The 25475-nt window shown below is 39.8% G+C and overlaps 1 protein-coding gene across 11 annotated transcripts in view; it reads right to left on the minus strand.

The window, feature by feature from the left end:
* Window positions 1–25475, minus strand: part of PATJ (PATJ crumbs cell polarity complex component) — a 365234-nt gene that overhangs the window by 50140 nt on the left and 289619 nt on the right. For all 11 annotated transcript variants that reach the window (XM_060139890.1, XM_060139887.1, XM_060139888.1 and 8 more), the window contains 3 exons: window positions 24562–24636; window positions 19225–19339; window positions 15998–16131 (listed from right to left, as the gene is read on the minus strand). In XM_060139890.1, coding sequence (XP_059995873.1) covers window positions 15998–16131; window positions 19225–19339; window positions 24562–24636 — 324 coding nt within the window. The remainder of the gene's footprint in view (window positions 1–15997; window positions 16132–19224; window positions 19340–24561; window positions 24637–25475) is intronic.

Raw genomic sequence — 25475 nt, forward strand, 5'->3', positions numbered from 1 at the left:
AAATGAAGACCCAACACAGCAAGAAAGAAAAGAAAAGGAAAGAAAAGAAAAGGAAAGAAAAGAAAAGAAAAGAAAAGAAAAGAAAGAAAGAAGCTTTCATTTAAAAAATATAAATAAATAAATAAATAACACTCCACCCTGGATAACTCAGTGACTCTGTCTACCAGTACCAATGACTTCTTTTAAAACGCATCTCTTCTAGAAGCGATCTATTAATCATTTCCCTGTGGGTGGGTTGCTGGCTTATGCTGAACAGGGGCTGTAGAGAGAAATGATTATGAGCTAGGCTTCTGGAATCAGACTTCTCAATCCAAATCCTGGCCCTGCTACTTCTGGCCATGGGAAGACTGTTAACCTCTCAGCTGCCCCATCTTTATATGGTTCTAACAATATTATCTACACATAAAGCTTCATGTACAATGCCAGCACATAGTAAGGAAGCGATAACATCTCACTTATTTAACATCTCTGTGCCAAAGAGGCCACATACTGCCCATTGGTGCCATTTAGTCCTCATAACAACTAAGCAAGTTCAGTGTTATTAGTCTCGTGTACAGTTAGGGAAAAGGTGGTTCAGAAGGGTCAGATTTGACCAGGTCTTTGCAGCCACTAAGTAGAAAAGATGAAATTCCAGCTCGGGGCTGTTTAACACCAAAGCCTGTGTTCCTATCACTATTGCAAGCTTCTCATCTGCTTTAAATATTTTATTTTGCACTTGTATAAAGATAAGTGCAAAATAAAACTTGGGATTTTCCATATGGCATCAATTCTGTTGAAATACTGTCTCCTCAGCTCCACAGCAAAAACCTTGAGGGCATGAGCCGATCATTTTATAGACAGTGAACAGACAAGTGTTGAAGTAAAAATTGAAGCCTTAGGCTTTAGAGGTGGGGTGATGATCTATGGGTCTCAGCTGCTAGTGTTGGTACCTGATTAGGGGTTTGCACGACACAAAGCATGATGGGGAGGCCCTCTCCCCACCATATATAAAGTCTTCCTTAATTCCACTTGTTATTCTTATCTCCTTCTTTCCTTCCTTTCACCTTTTCAGTCCTCTTTCTGTGTACCCATATGATTCACTGAATGATTTTTTTTCTACAGGAGCAGAAATAGAACAACACTATATACAAGTGATAAACTGATGTTTAAAATAAAAAGTGTTCAATCCAAGAAAACAGATTAATTTCTCCTAATGGCAGACCTCAGACTCATTTATAGATGAACAAGACTGACATATAATAAAAAAGTAATTTCCTCTTGGTAGTTGTGTGACTTTCACTGGGACAATAGGAATTTGAGTAAGATGGTCTGTTTACTTACCGCCTGAGGTAAGACCAATAGTGTCCCCTAGAAACTCTAAATTACTCATTTTACTTGCCAACTCTAGAGCCAGAGAAGAATTTGATCAGTGAGTTGGAGAGTTTCTCAAACAATGGGTTTTCCCTAAGCAGAAGGGTAAGGCAGGATTTCAGAGATGTAGGAAAATCTTCTGCTTAAAAACTTCTCCCTCACCAGTCTATATCTGAAACATGTTTAACTTGAAAAAAATTTCTTTATTCCACAATTAAGGACAAGTAAAAAAAAATAGAGAGCCAGGAAGAAGTAGCTGGCTAGCCAATTCATCATATTGTTTAAGGAACCACTGTCTTAATGTCCGCATTCCTAAAAGAATAAGTATTTATTTATTTTAAGATATAGATAAAATATGCACATGGTATTAGACTCAAAACAGTATACACTGAGAATTTTCTCTCCAGCACCTGTCCTTCACTCAATTTCCCTAATCAGAAACATACAGTATTAAGTTTCTTGTGTATTTTTACAGAGTTAGTCTATATATCTATATTTGGAAAGTACTAAGGGCACCAAATACTTGAAGGTCGTGCCTTCTTTTATCTGCTACCTACTTTGTTTCATGAAATTCTACTGGAGCCAGGTAAGCATCACCTCTTCTGTGAAACCTTCTTTGACCCTCTTCCCTGGTAGAGTGGATCAACCTGTCCTGTGGGTCACTACTATATCTTAGCATTATTGAACTCACAGTATCACGATAGCTTGTTCATGGATCTAGCTCCTATACCACCTCCTGCCCTCAGTGGAACCCTTCCAGACAGGAACTGTTCCCAACTCCTCCTTGTATCCTGGTGCTGAGCAGGATACGTGTTTGCTCATGTATCCTGCTCAATAAATGTTTACTAAATGATCATCAAGAAATTTGCTGGAGATAGAAAAAGGCATCAAAATGACCCAGAAAGAGGAAGCTGGCAGGGTTAGTATGTCATAATCTTACCGTAATCAAAACAAGTTTCTGATGGTAAAAGTGATATACAACCAAAATACCCATCACACATGGATATTAAATCCATCTGAATTTCCAGAGGATTTACTTTAGCTTGGAGAGCAATTTTAAAAGGCCAAGTATGAGGGATTAATTATCATGGAGCCCCACAAAAATCACAAACACCTCCAGGGGGATTTAAACTCTGAATTGCTGGAAAAGAATTTCACAACACGTGGTAATGTATCCTTCGACAGTGTCAGAGTCATCAGACACTTCAGCCCATCAATCACCATTTTCTTTACTGTTCAAGCTGCCAACAAGTAGATAAAGTAACTCATAAACACACCAACCATTCAGCAAAAGGAAATTTTATTGCTGTCACAATAGGCCTATAACACTTTAAGAAGCCATGTGTTAGAAAAATTAACTAAGGATGCTCCTGTGGACCGAAGGATACCAATAAGCAGTGTGGGTGAACTATTTCCACAGAAAGAGATTTTATAGTTTTCATTTCTAGATATTCAGTGGATTGTTTTAACAAGCATTTTAGGGCAAAACTTTGATAAAGAATTGTATAATAGACATTATTATAAAGGACTACGTATATATGGCTTAATTTTACTGCTTGAAGGCACATTTTACTTAATTTGGATTTTGCTCTGGAATTAAATCCAATTTTTGTCCTACTCATAAAAGCCCCCGCACCCACTCCTAAGGGACATTTTAACCATATAAAAGTTTCCCATTAAATTTCACATTTAGGTGGAAAACACACTTACTGATGATCCAAAGAGTGTTACATCCTGTTTTCCTGCTTTACAGGAAAAAAAATCCCTCCTAACAAGAAAGACCTATGAGGACTAAAAGAAGAATTTAAAATGTCATATATAAAATGGGCATTTTTTGTCCCTGTGGAAGAAACCGTGGTTCAGATCTGCAGCCTTACAGGATTAATGCTACTTTTAAACGTCATTTAATAAAGTTTCCTCTATGGCTGTCACTGCTCAGAAATCATACAGACATGTCTTCTATACAGTAGACCACTTTCTCAGCAGGAAAGCCAAACCAATGAGAGGTGATAATACAGTGGGGGTAGTAAAATGTGCAAACCAAAACTACATTCAACTCTACGCTGAAAAACACATGCAGATGTATTAAGTTACTGCTTTGTGATGTCTACTGCCATTAGACAGTTTAAAAAGAAAGTGTGGGTTACAACTGCTAAAGTATATCTCACTTTTAGCAAAGTTGAAGGGCTCCAAACTGTATTTATATAAATAAATGGAGTGTCTTAGAATATGTTTTTTTTTCTATCCCAAATCCTTTGTGACCACATCTTTAAAAACCTAGCTTCCCCATTATATTTCAATTAGAATGTGATTTGCACTTTGATGCAAAAAGTGGTTTGGAAAAAAAAAAAGGCAGTAGGGTGTGGAAGAAGGACCCAGGACTAGGAGTGAGAGGGGTTCAATTTTCTGACAGCTCTGCAGTAGCCAATTCTACAAGGGGTTCTGCATGAACCCCTTTGTTCATGATACTTATCATCATCAGTAAAGCACAGAGCTGAACTATGTGACTTCTAAAGACATTCTAGCTCCAAAACTTTAGACCTTGATGAACCCATACCGTGTGCACAGCAAAGCAGAGAAAGCCTCTGTTTTACACAGATGCTTAGGCCCCGCCTAGGAATAAGACCTCCTTCTATTATTATTTTTTTAAATTTATTTTACTTATTTATATTTGGCTGCGTTAGGTCTTCGTTCCTGCATGGGCTTTCTCTAGTTGTGGTGAGCGGGGGCTACTCTTTGTTGCGGTGTGTGAGGTTCTCATTTCAGTGGCTTCTCTCGTTGTGGAGCACGGGCTCTAGGTGCGCGGGATCAGCAGTTGTGGCACATGGGCTCAGTAGTTGTGGCTCGCAGGCACTAGAGCACAGGGTCAGTAGTTGTGGCACACGGGCTTAGTTGCTCCGCAGCATGTGGGATCTTCCCAGACCAGGGCTTGAACCCGTGTCCCCTGTATTGGCAGGCGGGTTCCTAACCACCATGCCACCAGGGAAGCCCAAGACCTCCTTCCAAATGACAGACCAGAAGAATAGCAACTCTCATAGGCTAAGAGAGATCAGAAAGATATGGGGGCTGGGTCGGACTGTATTAGTTATCTTTTGCTGCAAAATGTAGTGGCTTAAAACCATTTGTTTGTTCATAATTCTGTAGGGTGGCACTCTGGGCTGGCCTCAGCAGGGCAGTTCTTGCGCTCTACGCTGTGTCAGTTGGGCTCTCCTGTGAGGTTGCAGTTAGGTTGGCGGGGGCCTCAGCTGGGATGGCTGGGTCCCTCTCCCTCCAAGTGCTCTCTCCGTATGGTGTATGTCATCCTCCAGGAGACCACTCCCGGCTTGTTCTCAAGGTGGCAGTATTTCAAGAGGACAAGAGCTAAGCTGTAAGCCCTCTCGAAGCCACACAATGCCACTTTCACTACTATTGGTCAAAGCAAGTCAATGGGTCAGCTCAGATTCGAGGAATCTGAAAAAACTGCACAAAATTTATGGTCAATTTTTTTTTTTTTTTTTGCGGTACACGGGCCTCTCACTGTTGTGGCCTCTCCCGTTGCGGAGCACAGGCTCTGGATGCGCAGGCTCAGTGGCCATGGCTCACAGGCCCAGCCACTCCGCGGCATGTGGGATCCTCCCGGACCGGGGCACGAACCCGTGTCCCCTGCATCAGCAGGCGGACTCTCAACCACTGTGCCACCAGGGAAGCCCTATGGTCAATTTTAATCTACTACAGACTTTATCAAGTCAGCCAGAGGAATCTTCCAGCCTGTCAACAATGGAAGGCAGCAACACATGGTGGGAATGGTACTGGCTATGGCCACATAAACCTGTGTTCAGATTTTAGCTCTGCCACTTATAGGTTTGTGATATTTCTATCACAACTTAATATTTCTATTAAGTTAACACTGTCGGAACCAGTGTTTCTGTCTCTGTAAAACAGAACTCAGAAATCCTACCTGTTAGAGTTTGAGGATGAAATAAGATTATATATGTAATGTCAAACAAAGTGTCAGCCAAAGAGATTTTAAATAACTGCTAATGAGGGCTCCCAATACATATATATCTAAGGTTTAAGAGGCACATGTGGCACATAAAGGAAGGAACACATATATGTCAGAGCGATCAAAATTCACAACTCTAAGGATGAATGACACCAGTCTTGGTCCATTTTTTTAATTTCTAATTTTCCTGTTACAATGCTGATCCTACAATATAACTGATTGCTTCTTTTCAAGAAAGATTATGCAACAAGGACATTTTAGGTTATTTTTTCTCAAGTCATGGACTGTTCAGGGCTAAGTCCAACAGACCATCCAGATGCCAACAAGATGTAAACCAGACTACAAGAGTCCTGTTCCCAGATATTTTGATTTTTCTGTTTCAATCAAGTTGAAACATATTGTTTGTGGATTCTGTATTTGCAAATTCCCCTGCTTCCCCAAATCAATGCTCTTGGTGCATTCACGGTAATTTGCAGACGTGAGCAGAGTGGTGAAAAATTTGAGTTGCCTTGATTCACTTGTTCCTAGCTGAGGTAGAACAAGGCAACATTATGCTTTCTTGTTTCAGCTCTCATACTGGAAACAAGCTTCCCTTAAAGGGTCTTCTTAGTGCCACATGTTTCGCATTTTTGTGCTGTTATGTGCCTTACCGAGAAATTACATGTGGTAGACAACCTTCATTCGATTATGAGTTATAGAGCTGTTGGCCATTCAATGTTAATGAGTCAACAATATGTACTGAATAAAGTATCTTTAATCAGAAACACACATAAAACAAGGTTATATATTTATCATCGGCTAAAAATGTTGTGACCAGAGGTTTGGAGGAGGAATCTAACCCTGTCTTTCCTCTAGAAGCAATGGTTTAGTATTCATTAATTCAGTGTTTGCTGCAACTTTATATAACGTAATTACCATGAATAAGAACTGACTGTACTTCCTCTTGTTGCTTTTCCCTGGTGTTACCTGACTACAACAAAACTGGGAAACCTAATGTGAAAGCTGATAAAGGTAGAAATGCAGACATATGCTATCTGTAATAGAGATGGCAGGACTCATGTGGCCCAAGGCAGCTCTTGGCTGTCCTTGGTACACTGAGGCAGTGGGTTGATTAACCCAGGGTGAGAAGAATCAACACATTTTTCTTATGCTGTGGCATGCGTTATTATGCTTATACTCAATGTGTTTTGTGGATCTATATTTTTTGAACCAATTACAAGGGTAAAATGCAAAGATGATCCAAGACAAGTTGCAAAGTAGCTAATCTTCCCTACTTTCAGACCAAGAATCTTCTTCCCCTTCTTTGATGCAAAAAGTATTTGGCATACCCTCATCTATTCATAAGAAGCAAAAGGTTAAGAGGTTACTTTCAATATTTCATAAGAACATGCAGGACCCAAGGCAGAATGTAGTCAATAATTATCTTATTTCCTTTGTTCTAAGATGATTTTTTTCTCATTTAACAATTTTATAATTTGGAGTACATTTAATGTACTGCTTTCCCACCATGAATACAATAAGATTATTACTTAAGAAGAAGTATAGTATTTATCAAATTGATGTAGTTTTGCTTGCCAACCTCAGAGACTGAATATATAATTGTTTCTGTTCAGAAAACCTGAAGGGGCTATAGTTATAGAAGGGAAGTCAGCAAGAGTCAAAGGACCTTATCTATCACACTTGGAATCACAGTTTTTAAAATCTGGATTCTCTATTCTGCTCCCTTTTAAACAGAGTTCACAACACAGATTTTCTAAGAATCTCAGAACACAGTCAAGACTCCAATTAATCCCCATAAAACTCTGCTACAAAAGAAACAGAGTCTCTATATATCCTAATCTCAATTTATTCATCTATTCTAATATGCTTGGGGTAGGGTATGAAGACTTGCACCTACCAAACACTTCAAAGAGAAGGAAAAGGGATCACAGTGTTCAGTACCTATAACTTTGGAATACTGAAATATTCTCACGTAATAAACTATAGATAACATAAATAAGCATTAAATCAGCAATAGACATAGAGGCTCTTTTGACATAAAAGTAAAAGTAAGGATTAGGGACTTCCCTGGTGGCGCAGTGGTTAGGAATCCGCCTGCCAATGCAGGGGACATGGGTTCAAGTCTTGTCCGAGAAGATCCCACATGTCGCGGAGCAACTAAGCCCGTGCATCACAACTACTGAGCCTGCGCTCTAGAGCCTGTGAGCCACAACTACTGAAGCCCACACGCCTAGAGCCTGTGCTCCTCAACAAAGACAAGCCATCCCAATGAGAAGCCCGTGCACCCCAACGAAGAGTAGCCCCCGCTCGCCGCAACTAGGGAAAGCCTGCGTGCAGCAACAAAGACCCAACGCAGCCAAAAAAATAAATAAATAAATATTTTTAAAAAGTAAGGATTAAATGATCAGTTACACAGGAAGCAATCTCTCTCTGTGTGTGTGTGTGTGTGTGTGTGTGTGTGTGTGTGTGTGTCAAAGCAATGGACTAGGTAAGCTTTCCTAAAACTCAAACTCAGGGATTGCAAATTCTTGCACACTATTTATACGTAACTAAAACGTGGAATGAAAATCACAGCAATAAAACAGCTAATATAAGAATTGCTCTGAGGGCTTCCCTGGTGGCACAGTGGTTAAGAATCCTCCTGCCAATGCAGGGGACACGGGTTTGAGCCCTGGTCCAGGAAGATCCCACATGCCGCGGAGCAACTAAGCCCGTGCGCCACAACTACTGATCCTGTGCTCTAGAGCCCATGAGCCACAACTACTGAGCCCACGTGCCACAATTACTGAAGCCCGCGTGCCTAGAGCCTGTGTTCCATAACAAGAGAAGCCACCGCAATGAGAAGCCCGCGCACCACAACGAAGAGTTGCCCCCGCCTGCCACAACTAGAGAAAGCCCGCGTGCAGCCACAAAGACCCAACGCGGCCAAAAAAAAAAAAATTGCTCTGAATATATAAAAATGTTTCACATTTTAAGACTTTGAAAAGCTTTCTCTTCAAGCTCAGAAAAGAAACTGTTTTATATTTACTTAAAATAGAGTTCCTCTGCCAAGTCTGATTTAGCAAAAAGTTGATACTTATCAATATGAATATTATTTTTCATACTGAAATATAGGTTTAAGGAAATGGGATAATATTTGCATTATAGTTTATAAGTCCCTATAGTTCCATCTGGTACTTATTTATCTAAATTTTACTCAGCTTGCATAATATTTTTGCTTACAGTCATATCCTTTAAGATCAGAAATGCCCAGATCTGGAAATTCAGAGGTACTATTCGTTAACATTCTTTCAGTGTGATTCATGGACTTTTTGCAAACTCTGCTTTGATTTAAAATAAAACTAAGGTAATAAGATGTTTTGTATAAAAATACATGACTTAAGCAATAACAGTAAAAGGAACTTGGCTTTGGGGGTTTACACGCCAAAGCAAACCACGCTCCTCATGAAACAAACGACTGTGCAAAGTTCATTTGAAGGAGAACAGCAAGATAAAACACTTAATCAAATGTAAAATAGTTTTCTACTCTGCTTACTTTAAAAAATATCTAGTGCTTTAAGTTGCCACAGTCCTACAGTTAAATGGTCAGAAGCTGTAACAGCTAAACAATGGTATGCAGCATGGTGAAGTGTTAAATCAGGTCACCTCAGAACCTGACACATGGTTATAGCTAAAGGACAGATATTCTTCACGTCAATTTCTAGATGGAAGAACTTCGCCACATAGTGTCCAAATGGGAGAGTCCTTCTATCTTGATGCTTCTTGCTAATGGACCTGCCCTAGAGAACTTCTGTTAAATAAGAATGAATTAAACTGGTACTAAATCAGGTGGTGAAAAAGTTACAGGTGTGCAACTTGGAGAGAAATGACAAGATTCTGAATATGACATTCCCAGGCCTTTTTAATACTATGAATATCTAAATTTTACAATCTATCCAGGGAATCCACTGACCTCATTTACAACAGGATGGTACCAAGAATATAAAGATAAAACAATTGCCCTAAGTCTAACTGTATTCCTCTTGCAAAGAGATAAGCTTGTCTCCGGACCCAGAAGAATACTAGTATAGCAACTAGGACTTATATTTATGAACTTTCCTTTCCAAAAGTGATAACAATTAATAGCTTCCCTAAAACAAAACAACAGAACAATAATTATGCCTTATTGTCTAGTTTAAAAAACTCAGGACTTTGAAGTTTTAAGAAATTTGTGAGATAGGAAGGCAAAGGGGGTGGGAGGAGAATGAATTTTCTTATACTATCATTTTGCAAAAGAGATTTATAAATGTAAATGTTGCTCCTTGATTAAAAAACAAAGTCTAATAATAATAATATCCTTGCAGAGTGGCTGCCTGCCTTTGTCAAAATATTTCCTGAGATGGGGCACTCACTATCTCCAGGCAGTTCATGCCACCTTTGCTCAGCTGATGTTTAGGAAGTTCTTCCTTAAAATAATGTGAAACCTGTTTTTCACTGGGCACCTTGGGAGCACCTGAATTGTTCTCATCCTTCATCCACAAGAAGATAACCTTACATGCTTGCAGAAAGTCATTGTTGTCCTTCCTGGTCTTCCCTTTTCCAGTCTGTTCAATTCTTCCTGAGATAACGTGGTTCCAACAATGTTCTTGTCAACCACATAGTTATGCCCAGAAATGAACAGAATACTCTAGCTATAGCTAAAACCGGTCAGAGAAGCACTCCAGACAGATCTAACGGCATGTGCCAAAGCCTTGCATCAGGTGGGAACAAGGCTCATTAAAGGAACTGCAAAAGGCTGGCATGGCTGGAATTCAGAGTGAGTACAACGAGGCTGGTTAGAGTCATATTTTTAAGTGTGCAAGGCTCTATATGGGGTACCAAAGACACAAAATAAACAGGTCTGTTCTCAAGAAGCTTAGGGTCTGGTGGGTGAGATGGATAACTCCCTTTCCCAGGTGCAGGTTGACGACACAGAGTGGTAGTGCTAGAAAAGGGGTCCCAACAGTGCGGCTTTTGAGTCAGACTGTCTAATTAAACTCCAAACGGACCAACTGCTAGTATTGTGTCCTTGGAGAAGTTACCTCGCTTACCTGTGTCTCGGTTTCCTCACTTATAAAATGGGGATAACGCTACTACTTCTCCTATAGGATTGTTGTGAAGGTTAAATGAGATGATGTTTATCAATTATGTATTAAGAACAGTACCTGCGTCACTTTTTAAAAGTTTGATGCTGAAAAACAAATGGCTAATTATCTAGAAACAGAGTCATGTTTCTCAATATGCAGGAAACATACTAAAGACACACAGATGAAGGGAGCAAAGGATCTACTTTAAGACGAATGTTTAACGATAATTAATAATAACTGAACTCAGTGCAGACAGGCACTGAGAAAAGTCCTTAATATTCTTTATCTTAATTAATCTCCATGCCAACCTTCCAACCTTAAGAGGTAGATTTGGTGGTCATCACCACTGTTTTACAAAGAAAGAAGCAGATTTAACTCAGAAGGGTTAAGTCTCTTGTCCAAGGTCCCACCACAGTTAAAGATCTGGGATTCTGATACTGCAGAATCAGCATCATTACTCTGCTATGCTGCCTGTTAGGTTTAATAGAAACACTGTCTATAGTCTGGGACCTTTGACAATGGTACTCAGAGAAAGGAAAATGCAGAGTGAGGGTTCTGGAGCAACTCTCCTCATTCTTTCTTCACTTCATTTGCTCAATCCCAAGAACAGTTCAAGTCTGCCAATATGCTTAAATAAAACATTTAAGTTTTTCTTTCTCTTCTCTAGAATTCCCAAGACTGATACTAAAATAACCCCCATAAATGACACTGGAGAGCTGTATTTTAGTTCTTCTGAGGACACTGCAAATAAAACTTCTAATCAGTAAGCAAACATTTCTGAGAAGGGGGCACTGAGGGATTCCAGGACAGGTGTAAGAAATATGATGCAAGCATCATAAGAGGTAAGAGTCCATGGTCTTCCATTTGGCAGAATATGCCAAGTCTTCTGAGCCACAGGATTTCATGCAAATTACCTCTCCAAGACCAAAAAGGGGGCGGAGGGAGACAGGATGAAAAGATGGCTAGATAGATGGATGGAAGGAAATTTTAAAAATATTAATTAATATACGATCTCTTTTATGTAATGTGCCTTATCTGGTTTCCTGGCTGCGTGCCTCCCTTAAATGCAATTGTTGAAATCCTAGTGCCCCTGCTCAAAGGAGGCAGGGTCTTTGAGAGGTGATAAGGTCATGAGGGCAAAGCTTTCATGAATGGGATGAGTTCCCTTATAAAAGAGGCCCCCTGGGCTTCCCTGGTGGCGCAGTGGTTGAGGGTCCGCCTGCCGATGCAGGGGACACGGGTTCGTGCCCCGGTCCGGGAAGATCCCACATGCCGCGGAGCGGCTGGGCCCGTGAGCCGTGGCCGCTGACCCTGAGCGTCCAGAGCCTGTGCTCCGCAACGGGAGAGGCCACAGCAGTGAGAGGCCCGCGTATCACCAAAAAAAAAAAAAACGCAAAAAAGAAAAGAGGCCCCCTTGCAGAGCTCCCTTGCTCCTTTCACCATGGAAGGATACAAGAAACCTGCAACCCAGAAGAGGGCCTTCATCCGACCATGCTGGCACCCTGATCTTGGACTTCCAGCCTCCGGAACTGTGAGAAATAAATTTCTGTTGTTTGTAAGCCACTCAGTCTGTGGTATTTTGTTACAGCAGCCTGAACAGACTAAGACACCTGCTTACAAGAAACACATAAAAATTAGCCTGTATTAATTAAATCTAGAAAGTTCATACTACAGATTTACTTTTTTCCACTTTCCAGAGAAATTCCCTATTTTAACAGTCCCTATTAGGATTTTTCATTGGTTGATCCCCTATATAGACCACAAACATTAAAGGCAGTAGAATCAACTTAAATGAGTGTGTGAGCTCTTTAAGGGCAGGGTTATTTCATTCAATTTTGTATCCTTAGCACTAAGCAAAGGGCAGCCTTTGAGCAAACACATGCTTCCTATCAGAGGAGCCACACTCACCAAAAGCAGACCTGGGGACACATCATATGGTTAAAACAACAGAAGAAAAGGTTGTCACTGAGGATTGGGTCCAGGTGTGCTCCTCAACCTTCCCAAGGGGGTCACCCTCAGCATTACCTTGGCATTTTAAGAGGTCTATTTTAGATGACTGGGTGCAAATACAATGAGATGCTAAGTGAGATCTCCCTCTGTGATCTCAGAAACCACCTGTCTTGGATCCAGAGAAACTATTTATAGCAGATAGAACTTATGTGGTGTCAAGGCCAAGTCCCAGAGGCTTAATTCCTCTAAAGATGGCAAAAAAATATCTGTTGGACACACAACAAAGAGGGCACAGAAACCCTAACTGGGCGTGGGGAAGGGGGGGGTGGTTTGGGGCAAATGCTTAAGAAGGATCACCAGCCCTTAGAATGTGCTCTTTCCCAGCACCAGAGCTAAAATAAGGATGCATATCAGGATGCAAATAAGCAAGTGCAAAGGTGCTTCTGTCAGTGGATCTCAACATTGTCCACGATTTCCTTTAATATGCTCTCATCTTTGTTCGCTAACTTCCTGCTGGCTGGATGCACTCCCAGGACCCGACTGGATAAAGTGACCTGGAGGGTCAATTAGGCTATGTGTCCCATATCAGAATTTGGAGCCAGGCAGGGGGAAAAGGAAAAAAGAAAGACCCTCACTGTGGTAAACAATGGTTTTATTTGTTAAAGCACCTTCCACCCACCTCCTGTTCAGCCTCACCAAAATATCATGCCTATATATTGTGAGTCTAACTTACAGCTTTTGATGAGGTACCTGAGGTTAGGAAATAAAAGCTGTGTCTCATTTCTCATTTTTAAGTGGTGCTTCCAAGGACAATGGGATTTGCAGTTTCAAAAGGCAGAACCATATATTATGAATCTCAAGACGCTCTTAAAGAATTTTTTTTGGCTGCCTCATGGTAGCAAGAGAAGCAGAGCATGGTATTTCTCAAACAGCCTCTCATGCAGGATGCAGAAGGTGATGTCAAGCAGTGGAAGCCCTCAAGCTGGTGGCCAGCAGCACAAATGTACACAGTATTAAAGACCCAAGAGCAGACAAGGCACATCTAACCAACCCACACAAAGCAAAAATCAAATCGATAACAACGAAAGGAAAAAAAAAAATCAGCCAACAAACTCATTCAGCTAGGCCAGACATGCTGATTGAAGTCTTCCAATTCCCTCTGGGAAATCTAATGCTCTCTTATTTTAACCAGTTATTAAGAGACGTATATTTACAACAAATAAATCAGAGGGTGACTTTTTCTTTATGAAAGAATTCACTGAAGAATTTCCTTAAAGCGTAATTTCTCTGGTTCATTTCAAACAGAACTTTATACAAATTCAATTTATTTACTATTCAAGAACATCTCTTTGGGAAAGCGAGGCGACAGGCTATGGGAGGCAGACATCTCTAACGTTCAAGGTCAACCAGCAGTCTCTGAAAACTACCCCGATGGCCTTCGTAGAACAATGATATGTATGTATATACAGAAAATCTTCTACTGTTTACAAAGTCTCTGATCCTCACCACAACCAAGTGAGTTGGGATTATTGGGCTTACTTAGTATATGTGGAAACTGAGGCTTGGAGAAGGTACATGTCTTGTGCAGTTGCTTACCATGTACTAGGCACCAGGCTAAGGTCATCTCTTTGATCCTCCTGGTAACTCTACAAGGTATTACAGTCCCCTTTAATAGATCAGGAAATCGAGAGGTTAAGGAACCTGCCCCAGCTGGGAATGGTAGAGAGGAAGTATGGCTGAGAGCTAAAGGAGAGGGATGGTCAGCCATCAGCTCCCAGATCAGCTGAGGAGAGATCATGGAGGCTGGAGAAGCAAGGGAAGATGTGGGGCGGGGGCTGGAGGAGGTACAGAATCTTGATGGGCGGGTAGGTGGTGCAAGAAGAGAGCAGTTTGAGGGGAGATGAGAGAGTCTAAGAGGCTGGGATGCATGTGGGTCTGGGTAACACTGGTCTGGTCCTCTACTGGTGGTCCTCCTGGTACAGTAGGAGCTTGCTGGATGGCTGAAGTGATTCTATGAACTGTTCAAAGGCCAGATCACATATAATTAGAAGGCATTATTAAAAGCACAATTTGAAAATATAACCTAGACCAAATCACTTGAAGGGAAGCTTCTAAGGAAGAGTTTGCCCCTTTCCTCAATGACAAAAGCTGAACAGAGAGCATTCCAAGCCAGACAACAAACAAAGTAGAAAAGTTCTGGGACCTTAAGGAGCCAAAGACCCATGAAAGGGCTGGGAGCTAAAACTGGCTGAGCTGGCTGACTCCAGGTGTTCCCAATTCCACCCAACCTGATGAAAACGTCACAGTGCACGCTGGACGCTACACACAGCAGTTCCTGCCTGCACAGGCCAAGGCGGAGTAATTCAGGAAATAAATTATTCTGAACCCTGGAGAAAAGGTTTAACAATACTTTAATTGAGCTGAAGGAAACAAAATCCTTTAATAAATAAACACCAGCCGCTGCGCACATTCAGGTTCAGGTGGCTCACTAGTAGGGTCAAACTAAACATAGGCTTCTCTAGATCAGTCCGGATAGTGGGAGAGAGGGGGAACATGACAAGGAAACATGTAGAAGGCGGTAAGACCCTGGTTTCTGCAGCCTATGCTGTTCTTGAGTTGCCTAGTGCCTTTGGGGACTAATATTCATTACAGAAGAATAGAACAGGATTCCCTGCCCCCTCCAACAGTACTAACACAGAAACATATTTATGTCAAAAATGGAAAGAATTATTTTGATACTATACTTGTTTTAACTGTAAATATACAATTTACTTCTTACCAAATAAAATGAGCAAAAGAAATACCAAAATGTTAGTTTAAAAGCATATTCATTAGTAAGAGTGGCTGTCTCTAGGGGGAGGCCCTGGTTGGGATCGGGGGTGGGGTTGAAGGGCAAGGCTAGGGCAAAAGGATAGGAGGGAGATTTACCATTCACTTTATATCCTCTGTGTCAGTTTAACTTTGAATAATGTGCATGTATTACTTATTCAAGTAATACATGCACATTGATTAATCACATTTTTGTAAATCAAAACCCAGGAACTTTTACACTTTAATGGCACTGTTGATCAGTGACAATCAAAATACTGAATAATCAAAGATCCATAATTCAAGTAAAAATTAACATTCTAGACCAATTAAAAAAAATTACGAGTAGACGTGAACATGGTCAGAATGAAGCCAAGCCGGGCTTCCCTGGTGGTGCAGTGGTTGAGAGTCCGCCTGCCGATGCAGGGGACACGGGTTCGTGCCCCGGTCCGGGAGGATCCCACATGCCGCGGAACGGCTGGGCCCGTGAGCCATGGCCGCTGAGCCTGTGCGTACGGAGCCTGTGCTCCGCAACGGGAGAGGCCACAACAGCGAGAGGCCCGCGTACCGCAATAAATAAATAAAATAAAGCCAAGCCTAAATTTTGGGAGTGGAGTAAGTGATGTATACTTTTATGTAGCAGTCCACTATATAATAATGATGATAATGATCATAATAACAATAGTTCATATACTTACGTACTATGAAAAAGCGAAGTCTTCCACAGAAGTGACCCAAGGCCATAATAAGGCTCAGCATCTAACTCTGTGCCAGTGGATATAGTTCACTTCTAGAAACTTACCAAGGGTGTGTCTTTTCCTCCCACAATGCTGAGACCAAGCCCTGAACGCCCCTTAGATATTTCTATAATCATTTCCTGGCCAGGAACAATGGGACACGTGGCAGGGTCCACTGACATAGGAGCATGGAAACCACCTGAAGAAGGAGTGAACACAAGAATGACTGGCAAGGAGGAGACGCAGCTCAGCTTGCACACTCCACTGCTCGGGGAGTGCAGTGCTTACATGTGTTTATCATTTCACTCTTTTCCTCCCAAGCACCATGAAGTGAAAAGCTGGGTCACTACTGCCCATTCACCCGGGGATGAAACATGACGTTTTCCTATGACACTTTTGAGATGAAAACAATAGCTACCACCAACCCACACGATCAACCATTTTAGTTATACTTGAAATTTTTAAAATCTTAATATATACCATGAAAACTGGTATGGAAAAATTTAAGTTGATTAAATGATTAAGTACATATAGGTAGATGTTATAATGAGAATAAAGACTGGTATAAATGCTGAGCTACAGTTATAAAATACTAATTAAGAAATAGTGCTTAAGTACTTTCAATTAGAGCATATCATATGAATTAAAATGTATAAAGTATCTAATCAATGAAGTATGGCACAACTGAAAATAACATCACCTAAAAATGATCCCCAAATATAAATATACATAGTAAAAAAAAAAAAAGTGTTATAAACACAACACTGTAGAATTAATTGCCGGGTCCATAACTGAAAAGGCTTGTGAAAAGAGTTATTGCTGTTTTACTTTTAAAAATCATTGTTTTAGACTGGGATTTTCTAAAAACTGGGGGAAAAAAATATTAACACATATGCATCTTCAGTCAAACCTAGCCCACTGAAAAATCCAAACATTCAAAATGTTAGTTTCAAGAGACTCTTATACAAATAATATTTTCTAGAGAACGTCATCTTTTTTGATAACTGGTCTTGATCATCATGAGTACTGATTCTTACACAGTGATATAATTTGGTAAAGGTCTGATAATAAAGGGCCCCATCTGCTGGTCAGCTGCTGCTAGTGCACAGGGGCTAAGCTGAGATCCACAGACCTCTGTACAAGTTGGGGCCAGCACACTATGGCCCGAGGATCAAGAATGGTTTTTATTTCAGAAGGTTGAAAAACAAAAATCCAAGGAAAAATGGCATTTCAGCGCATGTGAAAATTATATGAAATTTAAATTTTAATGTCTCTAAATAAAGTTTTACTGGAACACAGCCCTGCTAATTCATTTACATCTAGTCTACGGCTGCTAACAGCAGAGCTGAGTAGCTGCAACAGAGAGACCACGTGGCCCGCAAGCCTTATATTTACTCCTTGACGCCTTACAGAAGAAGTTTGCTGACACTTGCTAGAAAACAAAAGAACACTGGCCCTAAATAAGCCTGTGAGGGCTCTGCTCTGACTCAGCGATAATCATTGTCTTCAGGACCAAAGGGCACAAGTTTCGGGGTGGTACAGAAGTGGATGTGAGTTCCCAAGAAGGAAATTAATAGTGGGTGCAGCTGAGGATCATTCGTCATCAGAAAAATGCACGTAATCATTATCCAGGAGGCTGTCTGAGGAATTAAAGAAACAATGTGCCTGAGGTGCCCAGCCCAGGGACTGGCACTGTGTGGCTTTCATATAGGTACCGCTCCTGACCACGTGGAATTTATTAATCGAATGGCCTCTTGTGTAACAATGACACAACCTCGCAACAATTTAAAAAGGCCATATCAGAAGGCTAGTAAATCGTAAACCTAATTTGACTCAAGATCTTTTGGCAACATACGTATTTCATGCTACATTGTTCACTAATTTCCAATAAAAACAATGTATGACAGTGTCATAGTTTCGTGGATGCTTTAAATAGTTTATACTCCTTATGTAAATCACTAGCTTAGTCTCTTGAGTGAGGAGAGAAAACATAGTAAGAGATACTGGAGGAGGCATTTCTTTCCCTCCTCTGCTTCTGCCTCTGGCTACCCTATAGCCAGTCCTGAGTCAGTCTTGGTATTTATTTCTCTCATAGAATCCGGCCCAAAGCCTCACTCCTACCAAGCCCCCAGTCACTGTTTGGTAAGTGGATGGCTGAATGAATACAATTTCCACAGGTTAAATTGTGGGATGATTAATTTCTGCTATAGAGGTAAAGATATGGGATATATATTATCAAAACTCAATTGGTCTACATTGGAGTCATCAAACTTTTTTGGTAAGAGGCCACACGGTAAATATCTGGAACTTTACAGGCCATAGAGGCTCTGGTGCCGCTACTCAACTCTACCCTTATGGTGTGAAAGCAGCCGTAGACAATACCTAAACAAATGAGTATTCCAATAAAATTTTATTTATGGACACTGAAGTCTGAATTTCATATAATTTTCATGAAACATTCTTTTGATTTTTTTCAACCTTTTAAAAATGTGAAAACCATTTTTAGCTTGCAGACCATATAAAAACAGATGGTGGGCCAACTGTGACCCAGGGGTCATAGTTTGCTGACCGCATCCATCAAGTATTTTAGTAAAAAATCTAGTGCTTTAGAATAATACCTGCTCATAAATTTTTTATGAGTTAATATTCATGAAAAATATGTAAAATGCAAATACCATAAAGGTGTCAGGTCTGCTAAATTCATGCAGGGTTATGCTTTGCCATTGGTGAGCATGTGTTTTAAATAGTCCTTCTTTTAAAACTGACTTACATTCCATAAAAGCAAAATGGAAATACTCATTATTCATTTTGAAGGTCTATTTTCAACCATTAGTCAGCATAATTCAATCCAGGAATTCAAAGAGAGAAAGTGATTAACAATTTCTTTAAGCACTGAAAATCAAGTCTTTAAATAGCTTACATCGACATACGCAAGGCTACAATTTGGTTCAATGTGATTTTTAAGAGACATTACTCATGAACTAAACACAATATTTTGGAGAGACTAGAGAATAATCTGCAAGACTCAGATTCAAGTAGCATTTACTGAGGGCCTTTTTTGTGCTACTACTTTTATATTCAATAAGTAATAGGCAATCCCACTAGTGGAGATGAGAAAAAATGATTTTGGAAGTAAAGTGACCTGCCCACGTCCCAAAGCCCAGGAAGTAGAGCAGGGATGCCAGCCAGGCTTCCTGACTCTTGGTCCAGTGCTCTCTTCAGGACATCACAATCCCTTCTTTTTCTAAGGTTTGATGAGTGGATTCAATTCTGCTCAGAGAAAGACTCATACCATAGCCTGTGAAGTCTGTATCTGCTGAATGGTATGAAGATGGTGCTAAAGGGATCTCTTGTGAACTGAAGGAGACTTTCGTTGAATATTTTTGCTGTTTCATTTGGCTGCCGGCCTACAAAAGAAAGGAAAATTAGATGAATGTCAGAGAGGAGAAAGGTAACAAGAGAAGACTTTAAAATTGGTGTATTGTTACCAAAACAATGGTGCACTCCAATAATGCCTCTTGAAAATTTGGAGTTGGAGAGGTGGCATGGGGAAGTTAGGATGATTTTTGTCCCATTCCCCATGCTTCCCTATTTAACTTTATATCTAAAATGCTTCGGTGAAGGATGGATCAAGGAAGGGAAGAAGGATAGAAGCTATCTTTTTGGTTTGTGTATGCAGCTGGGGCCAGGAAGCATTTTTACAGGATGAAATCAGTGTGAAGTCTGTATATCTGTGCTGTGTTTAGTGAAAAACATCTGTGCTGCAGATGTTCTCAGCACATGACACTGCCCAACTTTTCTGGACATATTAACATAGTCAAAGATGCCTGAGGTAGGTTAATTGAGCATTAGGGTTAGGAAGAGACAACAAACCCAGGTACATCATTACACTTCAATTCACCTAAAAGAATGCTTATTCACCTTTGATTCCCAGTGCCTGGAACATAGTAGGGCCTCAATAAATGTTTGATGAATGAATGAATGAATGCAGAGAGAAAAACTGAAGACATGGAAACTCAGAGTAGGAAATAAATCTGTAATTCACTGAAGGTACAGAGACCTTTGCTGTGCAAGCTTTGGAAAATTAACTTGTAATTCTGAATTTTTGTTGATAATATCTCTAATGAATATTAGTATTAGAAAACTAAGAAAAACCAAAAGGACTCCATGCTTGCTTAACAGGCAGTTAAGAAATATAGGTAGTGACCTGGCCTGCCTTCTGGATCTGTAGTTAGCCAGGAAACCCATCCCCAGCTGGAAGATACAGATAAAGAAACCAAGACACAAACGTCAAGTGACATCTGAAATCATACAGCTAATTAGAGGAAGAAGTAGGACTAAAAGTCGGCATTTGAAGAATGTTGCAAGTTTAAAGTGTTTATCAAACAGTTGCTAGGTTATGATTCTACTGATGTTCTTTTTTTTTTCTCTGCAGTTTTTCTATCACCATCATTTAATAATGACCATTCACTTATTTAAAAAGACTTTTTTGAATATATATTTTCAGTGATTTTAAAAAGAAGAAAGTGAAACAATGACAAACTAGGGGTTACTACGAGAAAACTGAACAATGGAACCACCTAAATATCCAATTACTCTAAAGACCACACTTCCCAGCCTCCTTGAAGCCAGACATGACTACAGACTAGTGTATGATCAATGGTATGTAAACAAATGTGAACTGTACAATTTTCAGGTCATTTTCTTAAGGAGAACAATCTTGCCTTCCCCTTCTTTAGACGAAATGTGGATGCAATGGTAATAACTGGAGCAGCAAAAAAATGGATGCTACAGTTTGAGGATGGTAGAGTAATCAAATAATGGTACAGTAATCAGATAAGAGGTGCTTGGGTCCGTGCCACCATGGAGATACCATGTCATCCTCAAACTGATCACAGCCACACCGTTAGGTAAAAGAGAAACTTCTTGCAGCAATTGAACATAATCTTAACTCACAGTACTTATGTCACCTTTCCTTTGTGTAATCTCAAGAAAGAAAATTGATAATAAAGCTAAATGCCAGCTACAGAGCTCTTTTATGAAAAATGGTGTGAATTTTAAAACAGAAAAGCACAAGAGACGGTCATCACTACATCATGACTTTTATTAACAGCAGAGAATGTTTGTTGCTCATCTTTATTTCCCAGTTCATGTAGCATCCATTTCATTGTGCATACTAGGTAGGTTTCTAATAGATATGGGTTGAAAAAATAAGGGAGTCGTCCATAGAAACCAAGTGAAACAAACATATGTTTAGAGGCAGACCACTTGTTGGTAGATGTGGTGATGGAGGAACATAGCTCCCACGACTCATCCATTGACATAAAACCAAACTACCAAGTATGAAAGATTAGAAAACTTGGATTTGTGGACTGTAACCTTTAAAAATTATGTAAAAAAATTTTTTTTAATTGGGTCATTTGTAGAGATGTGGATGGATCTAGAGACTATCATACTGAATGAAGTCAGAAAGAGAAAAACAAATATCATATATTAACACATATATGTGGAACCTAGAAAAATGGTACAGATGAACCAGTTTGCAGGGCAGAAATTGAGACACAGATGTAGAGAACAAACGTATGGACACCAAGGGGGGAAAGCGGCAGGGGTTGGGGGTGGTGGTGTGATGAATTGGGCAATTGGGATTGACATGTATACACTGATGTGTATAAAATGGATAACTAATAAGAACCTGCTGTATAAAAAAAATTAAATAAATATTAAAATAGATAACTAATAAGAACCTGCTGTATAAAAAAGTAAATAAAATTCAAAAAAAATTTTTTTAAAAAAGAAGACAGATTGGATTTGCTGTTGAATGTTACTGTATTTGAACATCAGAGTTGGAGTCATCCAGCCTAACTAAACCAGGGGTTCTCAACCCTGTCTTCATAACAGGAACTGCTAGGGAGCCTTTAAAATTTATGAATGCTGGAACCCCCATTCTAGACCAAAGAAATTGGCACTAGGGGTGTGGAGCTCAGTCAAGTGTGTTTTTCTTTTGGGGGAGGGTGTTTGTTTTTTTAAGTTGAAACTTATTTTTTAGTTAAATCATGGATTCTTAACACAAGATAAATGGGTTTCTAAGAGATTTATAGAGGGAATTCTAGGAACTATAAAACCGCTGCGGTTGTATCAAAGTTATACTTACCAGTGTTTTTCTGGGGAAAGAGTCTACACTTCATCAGATCTTCATGGTAAGAAAAAAAAATCACTACTCAAAAGAAGACAGACTAAGTTTTCTATTACTAATCAGCTGTGTGATCACAGGCAAGCCACTCAACCTCCTAAATGTCCTCATCTGTAAATTGGTGGTGATACCTCTATACCTTGCAAAGTTGTTGTAGAGACTGAAGATAAAAGTACATAAATAAACCTATCACTATTCCAGGAACAACTTAGGAGTTCAATTAATAATAGCTACTAATGTTTTTATGTCCTCTGATAACATATTAATAAATGATCAGCTAGCTTCTGACTGAAAACCTTCAGGGATGAAAAATTCCATTTCCACAAGGAATCTCATTCCTTTTGTCATAGCTCAAATGGTTGGGAAGTTGTTTATGATGAGCTGACACAGCTTCACTGCAGATGTTGCCCAATGATCTCTGGGTCATTTCTCTTCTGCAGCTATAGAAAAGGGTAATAATCACTTTCTGAAAGGAGAATGACTTAAATATTTAAGTGCTTACTTTTCAGCAGGGAAAAGAAAGGCCAGAGAATGTTTGGATTTACCCCAGTTCTAAAATTCTATGGTTATAAAATTTTAGAGATGTTTGATATATGTCTTGAGATAAGTGGCAGTATGTAAAGTACTAGCACATTAATACTATTTGCAAATATATTACATAAAATTAAAAAAATATGGTTCTAATTTTTAAAAATCGCTTACAACTTTCAGTTGAAGTGAAATTGTTTTCGGTTGAACCTTATTTTTAAGGTTCTTTCTACACCTACTTGTTTTTAGCATATAATTTTGGATACTTTACAAAGGCATTTTCTTTTTTTTTTTTAACATCTTTATTGGGGTATAATTGCTTTACAATGGTGTGTTAGTTTCTGCTTTATAACAAAGTGAATCAGTCATACATATACATATGTTCCCATATCTCTTCCCTCTTGCGTCTCCCTCCCTCCCACCCTCCCTATCCCACCCCTCCAGGCGGTCACAAAGCACCGAGCTGATATCCCTGTGCTATGTGGCTGCTTCCCACTAGCTATCTACTTTACGTTTGGTAGTGTATATATGTCCATGCCTCTCTCTCACTTTGTCACAGCTCACCCTTCCCCCTCCCCATCTCCTCAAGTCCGTTCTCCAGTAGGTCTGTGTCTTTATTCCTGTCTTACCCCTAGGTTCTTCATGACATTTTTTTCCCCTTAAATTCCATATATATGTGTTAGCATACGGTATTTGTCTCTCTCTTTCTGACTTGCTTCACTCTGTATGACAGACTCTAGGTCTATCCACCTCATTACAAATAGCTCAATTTCATTTTTTTATGGCCGAGTAATATTCCATTGTATATATGTGCCACATCTTCTTTATCCATTCATCTGATGATGGACACTTAGGTTGTTTCCATCTCTGGGCTATTGTAAATAGAGCTGCAATGAACATTTTGGTACATGACTCTTTTTGAATTATGGTTTTCTCAGGGTATATGCCCAGTAGTGGGATTGCTGGGTCATATGGTAGTTCTATTTGTAGTTTTTTAAGGAACCTCCATACTGTTCTCCATAGTGGCTGTACCAATTCACATTCCCACAAGCAGTGCAGGAGTGTTCCCTTTTCTCCACACCCTCTCTAGCATTTATTGTTTCTAGATTTTTTGATGATGGCCACTCTGACTGGTGTGAGATGATATCTCATTGTAGTTTTGATTTGCATTTCTCTAATGATTAATGATGTTGAGAATTCTTTCATGTGTCTGTTGGCAGTCTGTATATCTTCTTTGGAGAAATGTCTATTTAGGTCTTCTGCCCATTTTTGCATTGGGTTGTTTGTTTTTTTGTTATTGAGCTGCATGAGCTGCTTGTAAATTTTGGAAATTAATTACAAAGGCATTTTCTTTGGCAATGTTTGAAATATATATTTCCTGTAAGCTCTAGTAATCTATAGTTCCTTAAACATAAAAATAGTTAATATAGTAATAATATAAATTTTAGCAGCACAAAAAAAAGTTCAATGGCAAAAATAGGACAAAAATTTGACAGATAGAAATTTATAGTTTTTTTAAGAAGAAAAACTATATAAATACAAGGAACACTTGTTATTGCATTTATAATTCTATAAAACTACAAACTCTCCTTCTTAAAATTTTTATTCATGACATTATGTAAGGCATGGGGCTCTCAGAATTTAGGTGCAAGTGTGTTTTCAGAGATGCCTCACTTTTAAACACCTGCTTAGGGTGTTGGTACAGGAAGACATACAAAGGATATTTCCACACATCCTGCACAGGATCGGTGATACAGTTGTGGGTTGACTTCAGGTTGAAAGACATACCTTAACTTCCTGCCGAGTAATAAAGGATCAGAATTCATTGCAACCATCTCCTTTTTTTCTGGAACCCATTTATAACACACACCATCCGAGTAGAGCAAACATAAAGGGTCAGTTACATACGCTGTCAGTTGGACATTCCAGTGCCTTCTGCTGACCTGCCACCACACCTTGACCAACCACTTGGGAGATGTCTTCCTAAAATGTAAAAGATACGGCCAGTTATCGGTATTACAACTGTAGGCTCAACTGTACTCTCCAAATTCAGCAGTCAAGCACCATTTAATGGGGCCTGAAGCTACTACATAAATGACCAACACAGCAGGCAGGAGAGTTCTATTCATCCACCTGGACTAACTCTCAGAAATGAACACAGGCTTGTCACTTCCAAATGCTTTTTTGCCCTTTCAGGTCTGTCAGGCTTTAAGCCTATCAGATATCTTTTGATGGTCATTTCAGCCAGAGGTTTTTCTTCTTGAACCCTTTCAGGGTTCAAGTCCTGATATTAGAATTCCTTTCCCCTTAAAATATCCAATTAGAGGCAAAAATGTACACTCACTAAAGACACTGGGAGATAAAAGTTAGGCTGAACTCCATGGAGAAGTGCAGACTTCAGACTTAGGAGAGACGCAAACTATCAAAACACATGTGAAACTGATGCATAGTTAAAGGACAGTTAGTTGAAATAAATGATGACAGTGATAAATTGACCAGAATGCTTGTCTGCCTTCCACCATATCCCATCCTTTTTTACAGGCAATTTACAGGGGAAATTATTATATGATGGTTTACTCTAAGGCATGAACTCATGCATTTTGCTTGGACAAGGCAGGGAACACAGAGAGAGACTGATCTGGATAGGAGAAAGGATGGGTTTACTTGGCCATTGGTAAATGTCTGAGAGACACCCAGGCAGAGGGTCTAGTACACAGTTGGCAGATAGGTAATCTATCTCAAGGTGAGAGGAAAGGTGTGACTTGTATAGTAGAGTGTTAGGAGTTTGTGACCCTAGCTCCTCAACTTAAAAGCTCTGAAAT

This window comes from Lagenorhynchus albirostris, chromosome 2, assembly GCF_949774975.1.
Source record: "Lagenorhynchus albirostris chromosome 2, mLagAlb1.1, whole genome shotgun sequence".
NCBI classification, from domain to species: Eukaryota; Metazoa; Chordata; class Mammalia; order Artiodactyla; family Delphinidae; genus Lagenorhynchus; species Lagenorhynchus albirostris.